Below are 14,385 nucleotides of genomic sequence, written 5' to 3'. Positions count from 1 at the left end.
CTTTAGGGAAACAATTGTCCAACAATGAATTAGTTACTAAAATACTTATGTAATTACCTAAAGATTGGGATCCTAAGGTCACCGCCATAGAAGAAGCAAAAGATGTATCAAAAATGGGCTTAGAGGACTTAATAGGATCATTGATAACTTTTGAAATAGTTTTAAATGGAAGAGAAACACTAAACAAACAAAAAGAAGATATTAAAAAGAAAGGAATAGCTTTCAAAGCAAGAATTGAAAGTGAAGAAGAGAGTGACGAAGACATACAAGATGATGATATTGCTCTCTTCACCAAGAGATTCAAGAAGTTTCTCAAGTACAAGAAAGGAGGCAACTCAAACCAAGGAAGAAATAGACCTTCAAGCAAAGAGGAGATGAGATACTACAATTGTAAGAAGGTTGGTCACATAAGGCCAAATTGCCCACTCAACAACAACAATGACAAAAACAAGAAGAATATAAGAAATGGCAAGAAGGCTTTGTGTGCGGCGGCTTGGGATGAAGGGAGTGCTTCATCCGGAAATGAATCAAATGGAAAAGATGAAGATGACTGTTGCTTCATGGAACTAGCCGAGGTGACAAATGACATCTCCATCTTCGAGGTAAACGAACTTATGATATTGTGCATGAATTTTCTAATAATGAATTGTTGATTGCTTGTGAAAAACTTCATGAAAATTTGGATTTGCAAATTGCCAAAAACAAAACAATGAAAAAATCTTTGCATGATATAACTAGAGATTTTGGATTTTTGAAAAAGGAATTTGGCTTACAAACCAATACAAGTGAAAAGTTAATTTCAGAAAACAAAGCTTTGAATGAAGAAATTGATAAGCTCATTTTGGATAACAAGAGATTGAAAGATGAAAATGAAAAACTTGAATTGAAATGCAAGGGGCTAGATCTATCATTTAGAAAATTTTCATGTGGAAAGAACAAGTTAGATGAAATTCTTGAAAACAAGCTTGTTTCTCTAGAAAAAGCTGGTCTTGGATACCAACCCTCTGCTAAAGGAGAAGCCCTATTCAAGAATAAGTTTGTAAAATATTCCTCTCACATGCATGCTAGTTCTAGCTCATATGTTCCTACTTGTCACTATTGTGGTAGAGTAGGACACTTAAGATTTACATGTAATGTTAAGTAATCAAAAGGATCTAAAGTTTATTTGGGTTAGAAAAGATGAACTTGATGATGTTGCTAACCTTGAAGGACCTAAGAAAAAGTGGGTACCTAAAGCTTCAACATGAGTTTTGATTCTTGTAGGTATGCTTGAAAGGCAAGCCATCAAAAGACAAATGGTTCTTGGATAGTGGTTGCTCAAGGCATATGACGGGAGACGTTACCAAGTTCGCCTTTATCACCTGAGCCACCAAGAAAATGTCACATTTAGGGATGACACAAGTAGCAAAATCATTGGTGAAGGTACCATTAAAATTAAAGATATTAAAGTAAAACATGTTTTGCTTGTTGATGGTCTCTCCTTTAATTTGATTAGAATTAGTCAATTATGTGATCTTGGTCATAAAGTTCTTTTTGAAAAAGATAGATGTAAGATCTTGAATGTTAAAAATAATGAGGTAGAATTTGTTACATATAGAGATGGGAACATGTACTCATTGACCTTAGAGGACCTTGAGAATCAAAACATCCAATGTCTCTCCGCCATGGAAGATAACCTTTGGTTATGGCGTAGAAGACTTGGTCGTGCTCACATGGATTTGATCTCAAGATTGTCATCTATGAACTTAGTGAGAGAGCTACCTAAGCTCAAGTATGTAAAAGATAAAGTTTGTAGTGCTTACATACATGGAAAACATACTAAAGACTCTTTCAAACCCATAAGTGTGATATCTAGATCTTGTCCTCTACAACTTCATATGGACGTATTGGGTCCCATGAAGACTCGTAGTAGAGGTGGAAGTAGATATGTGTATGTGATTGTTGATGATTATTCTAGATTTACTTGGGTGTTGTTTTTAACTAGTAAGGATGAAACCTTCAAAAAGTTTGTCAACTTATGCAAAAGAATTCAAAATGAACAAGGGGTTTTCATAAATGAGATAAGAAGTGATCATGGAACAGAGTTTGAGAAAATTGAGTTTGATTCCTTTTGTAATGAAAATGGAATCAAGCACAATTTTTTGGCTCCAAGAACACCTCAACAAAATGGGGTTGTTGAAAGAAAAAATAGATAATTCATTGAAATAGCTAGAACTATGTTGAATGAGCACAATGTTCCTAGAAATTTTTGGGCGGAAGCTGTTCACACGGCTTGCTATATTCTAAATAGAGTGCTCATTAGACATCACCTTAAGAAAACACCTTATGAACTATAGAGTGGAACACCCCCTAAAGTTAGCTATTTTAAAGTTTTTGAATGTAAATATTTTATCTTGGACATGAAAGATACTTTGCACAAGTTTGATTCAAAATCCGATGAAGGTATCTTCTTATTATTCAACTCATAGTAAGGCTTATAGGGTATATAACAAGAGAACTCAAATTGTTGAAGAGTATGTCCGTGTTAAATTTGATGAGTCATTTGAACCTCCTAAAGTCATTGATGAAGATGATGGTGATGCCAATCTTCTAGAGCCTCCTAGTCAAGTAGATACTCTTGTTCAACCCTTAGAAAATCTTGATTTAGAAGGTCAACCAATAGAAGAAGTTGAAGTAGAAGGTCCTCCTAAACATAGTAGAATCATGTCTAGTCATCCTTCAACTCAAATCATAAGTGAAACTTCTCAAGGAGTCAAGACAAGATCTCATTATAGGAATGTTTGTGCCAACATGGCATTTATCTCGCAAATAGAACCCAACTTTATAAAAGAAGCCGAAAATGATGAATTTTGGATGGATGCTATGCCAGAGGAACTAAACCAATTTGAAAGAAACAAAGTATGGAGATTAGTTCCTAGGCCTAGTGATCACCCGGTTATTGGAACCAAATGGGTGTTTAGAAACAAACTCGCTGAGCATGGAGACATCCAAAGAATCAAAGCTAGATTAGTAGCCAAAGGTTACAATCAAGAGGAAGGCATCGATTATGATGAGACCTTTGCTCCGGTTGCTAGGTTGGAAGCCATAAGGATGCTTCTCGCATTCGTACGTCATAAGAAGTTCAAGTTATATCAAATGGATGTGAAGAGTGCATTCCTTAATGGGTATATCATGGAGGAAGTTTATGTTAAACAACCTCCCGGTTTGAAGATTTTAAATACCCTAATCATGTCTATAGGTTGGATAAAGCCTTGTATGGTCTAAAGCAAGCTCTTAGAGCTTGATATGAGAGGCTTAGTTCCTTCCTATTAGATAGTGGTTTTCAAATGGGCAATGTTGACAAAACCTTGTTCATTAAAAGAAAAGGAAAAGATATGCATATTGTTCAAATTTATGAGGATGATACCATATTTGGAGCTACTAATGATAAGATGTGTGAAGACTTTGCACAATCCATGCAAAAAGAGTTTGAGATGAGCATGATGGGAGAGCTTACATATTTCCTAGGACTTCAAATTAAACAATGTAAAAATGGAATTTTCATCAATCAAGATAAATACATTAGAGAACTCTTAAAGAAATTTGGAATGGATAGCTCTCAAATCAAGCCAACACCAATGAGCACATCCACCAAATTAGAAAAAGGTGAAATTGGAAAACCGGTTGATGAAAAGAAGTTTAGAAGAATGATAGGAATCCTATTATATTTGACCGCTAGAAGGCCGGATATAATGTTTAGTGTTTGTATTTGTGCTAGATTCCAATCGGCTCCAAAAGAGTCCCATTTGAGTGCGGTTAAGAGAATATTCAAGTATGTCAAAGGAACTCCTTCTCTAGGTTTGTGGTATGAAAGATCTAATGAATTCAACCTAGTAGGATATTCGGATGCCGACTTTGCCTGATGTAGGATAAATAGAAAAAGCACAAGTGGCACATGTTAATTCCTAGGTAGGTCTCTTGTGTCTTAGTTTAGCAAGAAACAAAACTCCGTAGCCCTATCTACTACTGAAGCCGAATGCATTGCGGCCGGAGCTTGTTGTTCACAAATCCTATGGATGAAAAACACTCTGATGGATTACAATCTTGAATTTAACAATGTTCCAATCCATTGTGATAGCACAAGTGCAATCAACTTGACAAAGAATCCAATTCAACATTCTAGAACCAAGCACATAGAGGTAAGACATCATTTTCTAAGAGATCATTCTCAAAAAAGGGATATATCCATCAAGTATATCCACACAAATAATCAATTGGCGGATATCTTCACTAAACCCCTAAATGATGATAGATTTTGTGATATTAGGAGTGGACTCAACATTTAGAGTTTAGATCAAGTCAACGAGTTTGAAAATGAAGCATGAGTAGGTGATAATGTTCTCTATATATATGTATCTTTATCACCCTTGTTTTGATAGTGATTACATGATTCAAGATGATCAAACCCTAAATTTAAAACCCACTCAATTGGTGCCCATAGCCCACTTTGTTCAAAGGGAGGTCGATATCATCACTCTAATCAAGACACCTAATACTTTGGCCATGAGCCATCATCTAAATCATGGTTAAGTCATATGTGAAAATCATGTTTTGAATGTGTTGTGAAAATGTATCATTTTTATTAGTAATATATGGGTATTGAATGAGCTTCACATTGCAAACATTCATGTGTAAAAAAAAAAAAAAAAACACTACTTGGAACTCTGAGAAAATTCTCGGAATTCCGCAGTAGAAACCAAAAAAAAAAAAAAAATGGGCCTCGGAACTCCGAGAAATTTTCTCGGAATTCCGAGAATCGATCCCGGGGCTCTCTAAAGCCCTGGACCGTGTGATTGTTTCTCATTTCTCCCCTTTCTTTTCTTTCTCTTTCTCTTTCTCAACCCTCTCAAAACCCTGACTCTCCTACCTCCTTTTTCTCCTTTTTCCTCCTTAGAAACCCTACATTTTCCACCTTAACCTTGCAAAATCCTCTTTTTCTTCAAAATCCACCAATCTTTCACGATTCCCTCTTCCTATTCCTCCATTTCTTCCTATTTTCGGTTCTTTTCTTCCATTAAACCCTCTTTTCTTCTATTTTCTCCACTTCTTTCTTCGTCTTCCTCCATCTAGGGCTTCAATCTCTAATTTTTCTTCTTCTTCAAACCCTAGTTTCCACAACATGCCTAGAACCAAGAATCTTAACCTTGGAGGTTCTTCAGAAGGCCAAGAAGATGAAGGACCTTCGCGGAAGAGGTCTAAGAAAGCTAAGGCTCCGGCTCCGGAACCGGAGGTTCTCCCTGCTTCATACTTTTCTTCCCCACAAGCCAAGAAGGTATGGCCGAACATGGCTACTCGGGGCATCCTCACCGGCCGATACATCGGGCCCGACATTCTTCAACACTTCGATCTTCAAGCGTGTTTTGATGCTCTTGGGTGGACTCAATTTCTTTATATCCATGAGCTTGTCTACCCTAGATTGGTATGTCTCTTCTATGCTAATCTCACTATCACTAATACTTTCTTCCAAATTGAGTCTCGTGTAAAGAAAACAACCATCAAACTCAATTATCATCCAAATTGAGTCTCGTGTAAAGAAAACAACCATCAAACTCAATTATCATCAACTTGCCGAGATTCTTGACATTCGTTCGGAGGATCCTGAACATTACTTTTGGCATGAAAATGGGATCCATTCCTTTAATGATCTTGATCACGACACTGTGTATGGGCGAATTACCAAGCAATATAGGCCTAACATGTTTGTGAAAGCTTCCGACCTCATTTCCGTTGCCAAAATGCTCCACAACTTCATCTTCAACAACTTCACCCCTCGCGGTGGAATGACCGATGCTCTAAGGCCCTTAGAGGCCTACATCATCTATTGCATCCTTGAGCGTCGCAAGATCTGTCTACCATACATCATCTTTCGCTTACCTGTATATTCCGCCACTTTGGTATTGCTCTGGATGGTGAGGCGACCGACATTCCTACCGCTCTATTCGATGATCGCACCTTCCGGCGCATGGCACTAGACATAGTCGTTGTTGAAGTTGTGTCTGATGAAGAAGAAGAAGAAGCAGAAGATGAAGACGATGAAGAAGAGGAGGACCACACTCAGGCACCCCAAGCATCTCAGGATTTCTCTCAGGGATTCGCAGCCATGCAGGATGCCCTTGAGTGATCCATGACCACACAGTTTGAGCGGCTCACTACGCATGTTGACACCGAGATGTCTACTCGATTCCAGACGCTCTCCACTCACTTCGACGACCAGTTCACTGCCCTTTACCAGTACCTCTCGGGTGGTCGGTCGAGTCAGCACCCTGTCAGTTCCTCCTATCCTCCACCACCTGCTCCAGAGCAGTAGCTGGAGTCAGTTCTCTGTTAATTGGGCATCTATCTGTCAGTTAGACTCTCTAGTTATTTAACCCTATGCTATGTGATGTATTAGGATTGTATATATGTTGGTTTGGATCTTTCAGGTGTTATTTGATGCCTTGTCTGGCAGTGTGATTCTCTGTTATCATTTTGGCTGATATCTGTGTATTTTGACATGAGGTGTCTGGCCAAGGACCTCATAGGACTAGCTACTATGTATGGCCTTTCACTATATAAATATCTGGATTATGGTTTGCTTATGAGCTTGTGTTCTCTGTTCTTTCTCCTTTTTGCTCATATGCATTGTGTTGTGCTACTACTCTCTCTTGCATTGCTCCTAAGTTGATTTCTTGGTTCTTCTATCCCTTCATTCCTTTTGTTCCACATTTTTTGTGATGACAAAAGGGGGAGAATATTTGAGCTCCCAAGTCATAATAATATGCATATATTGAGGGGGAGCAAAGCTCCATGGTTATAATTTTGCTATCATTTTTCATCATTGAAATTGATGCTTAAAATGGTTAATTAATTCATACTCTTAGGGGGAGCATTAATTTTTCTCTTCATCCCATAAGGGGGAGCTCCTACCCTAAGGCAAATTGTGTTTGTCATTATAAAAAAGGGGGAGATTGTTAGCCCAAGGGTTCAACATGTACTCATATTGATATGTTTTGATGATTAACAAACCCAATTTGTCATAAAATGGTTTTATGTACTAATGATCTTCTACGTCTAAGTGAATGTGTTTCAAGCATTAGTACCTTCAAAATTTCACAATCAAGGATCAATTCATTCAAGCTCATAGTGAAATCAAAGTCATGAAGAAGGCATCAACAAAGGCATATCAAGGGACCATAAAGGCAAGGCAAGATCGAATTCAAGCCCAAAAGACGAAAATCAACTCAAAGGTCAAAGCTATGCTCAAGCATCAATGGAGTTGATAAAAGATGAGTGAAAGTATCTCCAAAGTGCCAACAAGATTGAAGACTATGTTGTATTTAGAATGTAATGGTCAACCATGCACTAGCTAGGTTAAAGGCACAAAAGAAAGATTAAAATCAACCTAAGATGAACCTAATTGGACAAGTGAATGATCATGGTGATGTCTTCACTCTTTGGACCCACATGACATTCCATTTAACAAGAAACATGTGAATTCCGAAGGCTCAAAACAAATCAGCAACCAAAACTTGAAACCTTGCCGAAATAGCCTTCTCGGAATTCCGAAAAGAAGGCTCGGAACTTCTAGAAAGTTCCTGTTTGAAAAAATTATAACGTAACGGTCAACTTGGAATTTCGTGCGCGGATTCTGAGATGACCGTTGGGGAGTCTAAAAAGGCCATATTTGTGACTCCCCTATATATATATGGACTCTTGGGCCTTAAGGAGAACACTTAATGAAAAAAACCTAACATTCCTTGAGCATTTAAAGGCATATTTACTCATTCTAATAATTTTTTTTACTCTCTCCTTCTCTCTTGTGCCTTGACTTTAAATTGTTCTTGAGAGACCTTAGGTTCTTTATATGTTCATCATCTTCTTGAGTGAGAGTGAGTGTATTCTACTTGTAATCAGCCTACTAAGAGGCAAGTGTGCTACATTACTTCTCTTCTAGATTGTACTTAGCAACGAAGGGCGCCGTATTCAAGACCCTTGGAGCTTGGACCCTCAGATTGTACTTGGCGGAAGGAACGCCGTATTTAAGTTCCTTGGAAGATAGTGGATACCTCAAGGAGACAAACTTGAGAAGAGTGGAGTAGGTCTTGGGTTTAAGACCTAACCACTATAAAAATCCTTGTGTCAAAGCTTCTTGTCTCTTCCTCCCTACTCTTGTGGTAAATGCTTAACTCTTGTGTTTGAACTTTATTCCAAATTTTCTAATCAAACTAAAACTAGTGCAAACAAAGTTTTTAAATCCTTAAATTTCAAAAGAAACCCAATTCACCCCCCTCTTGGGTTGCTAAGTGGAATTTCAATATGCGAGCCAGCTGATGCTTATATAAGTTCTGCAATGTTACATAGACACTAAAAAATTTAGTAACTTTGGGACAGAGAAGCTCGTGGTTTAAATGGTTGCATATAGGTTTCCAATGGTTTCAAGGGTATCATTTGGGGTTTCCATGGTTTTCAATGCTTTTCAATGGTTGCATTGTTTTGAATTTGTTTGAAGGGTTTCAATTAGGGGTTTGAAAGTTAGAACCGTTATTCCATGGAAGTTGCATCCATGAAACCACTTATTCTGCCGAAGTTGGAACCAGTATTCCATGGACCCTGTATCCAGTATTACTGGTTCAAACTGTGTAATTTGTGGTTCTGTACTTCATCTATCCAGTTATTGTGGTTTGAACTTTCTAATATGTGGTTCCACTAATCATATTTGTGAACTTTCTAATATGTGGTTCCGTAGTTCGTCTATCCTAACATTGGTTTCAAGTGGTTCGAAGTCTCTAAATAGTGTGTTTGTACAAACTTTCTGAAACATGGTTTTCTTTGAAGTATCTTTAATTTCAACTTTTCAACTATCTCCTACTTAAAGTATCTTCCCCTCCAAGTTATTCTCCTGCTTTGTGCAGATAAGGACCGGAAGCGGCTCCCCTTTTACTTTGTGAACCCCACTAACCACCTAACCCAAAACCCCTATAGTCATGCAGCGCGCGAAGCAAAGAAAGAAGAATGTGAATGTAGATGCAGGGTCTTCTACCCGCAAACGGCGTGGGAAGGCTATCCGTGAGCCCTCCCCTAGTCCTCCTGCCTCCGATGAGGATATGGGCAATGAGGATGCAGATGTAGAGGTTGGGTCCCTCGGTCGTATAGAAAGGAAGGGCATACTCCGAGGTAGGAAAGTCATTTTTAAAGATGTCGAAGTTTATAATGTGAAACCCTTATTTCTGGCCTTTCGATGGGTCAATTTTCTCGAAATTCACTGTGACTCGTACCCGACTCTCGTCAAGCAATTCTATGCCAATTACAGATTCGACAGAGATTTGAAGGTCTTCCAATCCAGAGTAAACAACAAAACCATCCATATGACAGTTCAAAAGTTTTGTGAAGTTGTCTCTCTTCCCACCACAGGCGACGAAATCTACTTTTGGCCCGGAACCATGGATGACATTAGTGCCTGTATAGATGATCCGGTCGCCGCCTATGGGGAGCTTGGTTGCGAAGGCCCACCTACTGACGGGTCAACCAACGTATCCTACAATTCCCTGACCCCTATGTGCAAAGTCCTACACAAGATTCTGACGAGCAATATCACGCCTCGCGGAGGCAATGCTGACATGGTCCGGCCTTTTGAGGCTTTTATTATGCACCGACTTCTTCGCGGCACGCCCCTTCACCTTGGCTATATCCTCCTTAGGTTCATGGAGGACACGAGGACAAAGGCCTTGGCTAGTCTACCATTCGGGATGCTTCTCACGCATGTCTTCAACCATGAGAAGTTGATACAAGGTGGTGAAGAACGCCTTAGTCCCGCAACTGTGTTCAATGCTAAAACTGTAAAGGCCATGCGGCTTGATATACAGGGCCCTGCTCCCCCTCGTCGTCAGCCGGCTCAGCGTTTTGCATCACAGGAGTTTGTTGCGCAGGAGCTTCGTGCACATCGTCAGCACCTTGACGGGCACTTTACCGCGGTTAATCAGCTTTTACAATCCCATCATCAAGAGCAATTGGCGACTCAGCAAGCTTTGACTGGGGTACGCACCGAGATCTCCACCCTCCGCCAGGACTTGGGCACAGCGGTCACCTCACTCACGGAGCAGCTTTCTTCATTGACCAACTTGGTCCACCATCTGTTGCCCCCAGATCATTAGAGCGTTGCTGTGGTTGATTTATGGATAGATGGATGTTATGTTTCTTTTAAATTTTTTTTTTTTTAATGGTTCATGGATGTTATGTTATATACGGGTTTGATATGTTATTATGGATGGATGGATTATATGATATTATCGTTATATTGTGTGTCTTGCTTGCATGGTATGTTTATGATGGTTCTTATGAATTTGATTCAAGTATCTATATAGCTATGGTTGTTTTAAGTGATTTTTGGTGGTTTAAGTTTGAATGGTTTTGCTTGACTCTCGTACGGTTTGTTATGGTTGCTATTACTTGGGGAGCCATATGTTGTTTGAACCGATATTTGATTGTTTAAATTTGAAGGGGTTAGCTACGGTTGTCATATATGGTGTTCATGATCTTTACGTCTGGTTGTTTCCAGTTATTTGGGGAGCCCTGTGTTGTTTAAAGTGATTACATATGGTTTCTTTATCCTTGTTGTTTCAATGGAGTAATACTGTGTTTGAATAGACTAATATTGTGTTTCAAGTGATTGTTGGTGGTTTCGACAGATACATACGAAGTAAACAAAATTGTTGATCTTTCCCAACAATTGTTTCCTTTTTCGTGATGGTGAGTAACTGTTATATTTTCCGTCTGCATCTCCTGCTGTTTCTCGCTCAACTGTTTAATAGTGCCATTTTTGCAGGCGAAATATGTCTTATCTAGATGCTGTCCATCACGCTTTCACGAGTCCCTACAAAATATTCGGTTACGGGATGTGCATAGGGATTTCATAAAGGATACCCCATTTACAGATTTGGTTCTGCATGAGGGCCTCGAAGATGTCGAGTTGCGGAAGAAGATTTTGACGACAATGGTAAATAAATGGGATCCCAAACGGAAAGGTTTTTGTTTGGGCGGCATCGTACTCCCATTTCTAGTTAGTGATGTAGCTAAAATATTAGGTTTAAGTATGATTGGGGAAAGGCCGCAATTTGATTGGTCTAGCAGTGATACTGTGGATGGTTGGAGGTTTGGGGGTCCAACCGCCACCTATGACGAGGTGGTGAAGGTTATTCATGCCAATATGGATTCAGACGAAGAAGACTTGGTGAAGTCGACTGTGAAGCATTTGATATTGTTATTCTGCAGCACTGTCTTGTTTGCGCAGAGGGACCAGAAGGCATGTTCTTGCCTCTTCCCGTATATTGATCTGCAGACTATAGGAAATGTTGCATGGGCTTTTCCCGTTCATGAGTTCTTGGTCAGATCATTAGATTCACATGCTGCACTCGGTGGAAAGGGACATATATTGGGTTGCTCTATCATTTTACAGGTAATTTTCCATTCATTGCATATAGTTTTTTTCTTTCTATCTTATGCGGATCTAATCTACTTTGATATCAGGTATGGCTATTTGAGCATACCACGTTATGGGCACCTAATTCTCCTGATGCGTATCCGCGTCTATTTAAGTGGACCGCTCAGATGAATACGAAGAAGATGGAGCATCAACAGTTGATTAACTCTATTATTCATGGGACGGTGAAAGCCGTAGAGGTGAGAGTATAATGCATGTTGGTCGTTGTATGTCTTTCGTGTTATTTTTACAGTCGTATTTGTAATTAGTAATATGGAATGTATTCCAGGTGGTTAGGAGGGTCGAAGCTACGGCAAGGGAAGAATCTCTACTTCGACTCGATGATCAACACGACGATGGTAGTATTCCTTGCGATTCAGTCGGTTCAATTGTGGTCCCAGTGGGGGATTGCAGGGGTCAAACTCTGCCTGTACTGAGGGATCCAATGAGGCCAATTGCGACATATCAGAGGAGGGAACGAAGGAGGAGAAGTACGAGAGGAAGAGGGGAACATGGGAAGTCCGAAGTAGATGAATCTGTTACAAATAGTTCATTGTTGGAGAGGTTAACCAGAGTTGAACGTGAAATGAGGGAGGTAAAAATTCATTTGTTCGGGAGAGGTTCCAGAAAGAGGGAAGGTTTGGAGTCAGGGAATAATATCCCAACGAAGATAACGAGAAAGAGGGAACGAGAGGCCGACAATATGGATGGGGAACCCGAGATAGTGACTGCGAAGGGGGAAGTAGGGGATGGTGTTTTTGTAGATGATATGGGGAAACACATAGTTGATGATAGCGTAGAACATATCTCTATTGATAGCCTAATTACTAGGGATGTCAGGGATGCTGCAGCTAAAATGGTTATCTTGGTTGACACTCCTGATTTGAACCTCAGTAAGAGTAAGAAATCAAATAAGAAAGAAGATGAAAAAGTTATTGGGAGCATTGAAAAAAATGTGAAGCAACGTCGAAGGAAGTTACAACCTAGTAGAGCAGTCAGTTCACCGTATGTCATAAGCAACCGGAAAAGCATGTATGCTCTTCGCAATATCACCGGGCCTGCAGCGATGAAGGTGGATGCATTGGCAGCGCTACCACCTACGTAAATTTTCGTACAACCTACATTGTTTTTTAATTCTAATATCTCCGATTAATTGCATACATAGGTTGTTTAAGTACAATTATATGACCAAAGGACCATAGAGGTAGCTGACTTTTTACTCGATTTGCAGTGAGAGAGTCATTCACAGTGATGGGTACCACATGTGTAAAGAAGACTTGCTTATACTAACCGATCGTAGAGGGTGGATATCATCTCCGGTAAGATGTTATATGGTTCAGTTAGTAACGTAAAGCGTGAATAATGCGTTGGTACACATATCTTCTTAGAATTCCTTCTCGTTGACCTATGGTCTGTTATGTAGATTGTTAATGTATATACGGATTACTTGAACTTGCGGGACGAATGTTGGCGAACAAAAAAAAAGGGATCATGCATTTGCCTTGCTACCCATCTACCTGTGAGATTAAATTAACTTATAAGTAGTGATTTTTGTTTCCCAAGCTGCGGGCAATTCTAACATTTCTTTTTTTGGTTGCAGCAAGTTATTCTTGACGAAAGATGTGAACGTCCCGATGCATGTTCCAGATTCGTAACTCGTGTAGAGAACACCCCTCTTCAAGAGATACGAAAAGTACTCATTCCAATTAACATTGAAATGGTTCATTGGGTACTTCTCGTGTTGGATATGGGGCATCGTACCTTCCTTCTTTACGATTCTCTTTACAGTCACACAGATTGTAGGAAGGTGCAACCCCTTGTGAGTACTACTCTTGATTCGTATGGCAATTAGTAATTAATTTTTTCTTACTACTGCCCTAACGTACGGAATTCTTGATTTGTAGGTCGATTACTTTGTTAAATGGTTCAGAATGGTCAAAGACATTGATATAAGTGCATTCCCCATTGATGTAGTGGTCGATCGGCCCCTACAAGGTAACAGGTATGTTACGTGCAATTACTTCAGTTTACGATACCTCCGTAAACGATTAATTCTTCTTCTCGGTTTTGCTTGATGTTTTGCAGCCACGACTGTGGGCTGTTCGTTTTGAAAGAGATGGAATACATTACCCGTGACGCTAGCCTCGATTTCACCCAGAAAGATATTACAGCTATGCGAGCTTCCCTACTTTCGGAAATGTTGAATGGGGTCTATGGGAAAGTATCCCTATAAGTTGTTCACATTCTTACCTGGGAGTCATTGTTGTTGGTTGTACATGCATTAGAGTTCAATTGCTTCGCGGGTGATCCGATACTTGCTCTCCTCGTTCCTGAAGTAGGTGGCGGAAATCAACCTGCTAGGGTGAGTGGATATTTTGCACACAATTGGGAAACACCAAAATGTTCTACTTATTCATTATGATAATTGTGGTTGTTTGCAGGTAAGGCTTGTTCCAAATCCGGGCTCTCTTCAGCGTTTCTGGCAACTTGAAGAAGTCGTGGATGAGGAATGGCTTCAACATCTGGTCCTTGAATAGCAACCTTCTGGATGAGGATTGATCTATATGGTCTGCAAGTCTCCCTTGGGCAAATCTTTTCAATGATCAGAAATCCACCCCTTCATCTCCAAGCTATTCTGCCCCTACCAAACGCAAAGAAATCACTTCGAGCTTTGTTTTTTTGTTTTGGGCTGTTTTTGCAGGTTCTGTCCTGTGTTTGGATGTTGTTGTTTGGGCTTCTTGCCTCTTTTTGTTCCCCCCTTTTATGTAAGGAGGTTGTTTTCTTCCTTCATGTATATCTTTGGTTTCCATAAATATATCTGGTCGGGGTCCTGCCTAACCCCAGCTTACTCATAAAACATATTTTAAAAAACAACAAACACAAAAAAGCTT

The 14,385-nt window shown here is 39.7% G+C and overlaps 1 protein-coding gene across 1 annotated transcript; it reads left to right on the top strand.

Moving 5' to 3' along the window:
- The first annotated feature begins 9,002 nt into the window (after nucleotides 1-9,002).
- On the top strand, nucleotides 9,003-14,354 carry LOC143891007 (uncharacterized). The gene is made up of 10 exons (XM_077395667.1): nucleotides 9,003-10,052; nucleotides 10,841-11,470; nucleotides 11,542-11,694; nucleotides 11,784-12,595; nucleotides 12,726-12,813; nucleotides 12,918-13,013; nucleotides 13,095-13,313; nucleotides 13,399-13,496; nucleotides 13,580-13,856; nucleotides 13,936-14,354. Exons 1-9 carry the CDS (start codon nucleotides 9,003-9,005, stop codon nucleotides 13,725-13,727), a joined length of 3,294 nt encoding a protein of 1,097 aa, XP_077251782.1. The 3' UTR covers nucleotides 13,728-13,856; nucleotides 13,936-14,354.
- Nucleotides 14,355-14,385: the final 31 nt, after the last annotated feature.

Source organism: Tasmannia lanceolata, unplaced genomic scaffold (assembly GCF_043159265.1).
Source record: "Tasmannia lanceolata isolate RefF3 unplaced genomic scaffold, GAP_Taslan_0.1 ptg000013l, whole genome shotgun sequence".
Taxonomy (NCBI): Eukaryota; Viridiplantae; Streptophyta; class Magnoliopsida; order Canellales; family Winteraceae; genus Tasmannia; species Tasmannia lanceolata.
This window is presented reverse-complemented; position numbering and strand designations above follow the sequence as displayed.

Excerpts from the sequence above, each read along its gene's own strand:
- LOC143891007 (XM_077395667.1), top strand. The coding sequence starts at position 9,003 with ATGCAGCGCGCGAAGCAAAGAAAGAAGAATGTGAATGTAGATGCAGGG. Across the intron at positions 11,471-11,541 it reads GTTGCTCTATCATTTTACAG|GTATGGCTATTTGAGCATAC; the intron begins GTAATTTTCCAT and ends CTTTGATATCAG. Across the intron at positions 12,814-12,917 it reads GAGGGTGGATATCATCTCCG|ATTGTTAATGTATATACGGA; the intron begins GTAAGATGTTAT and ends TCTGTTATGTAG.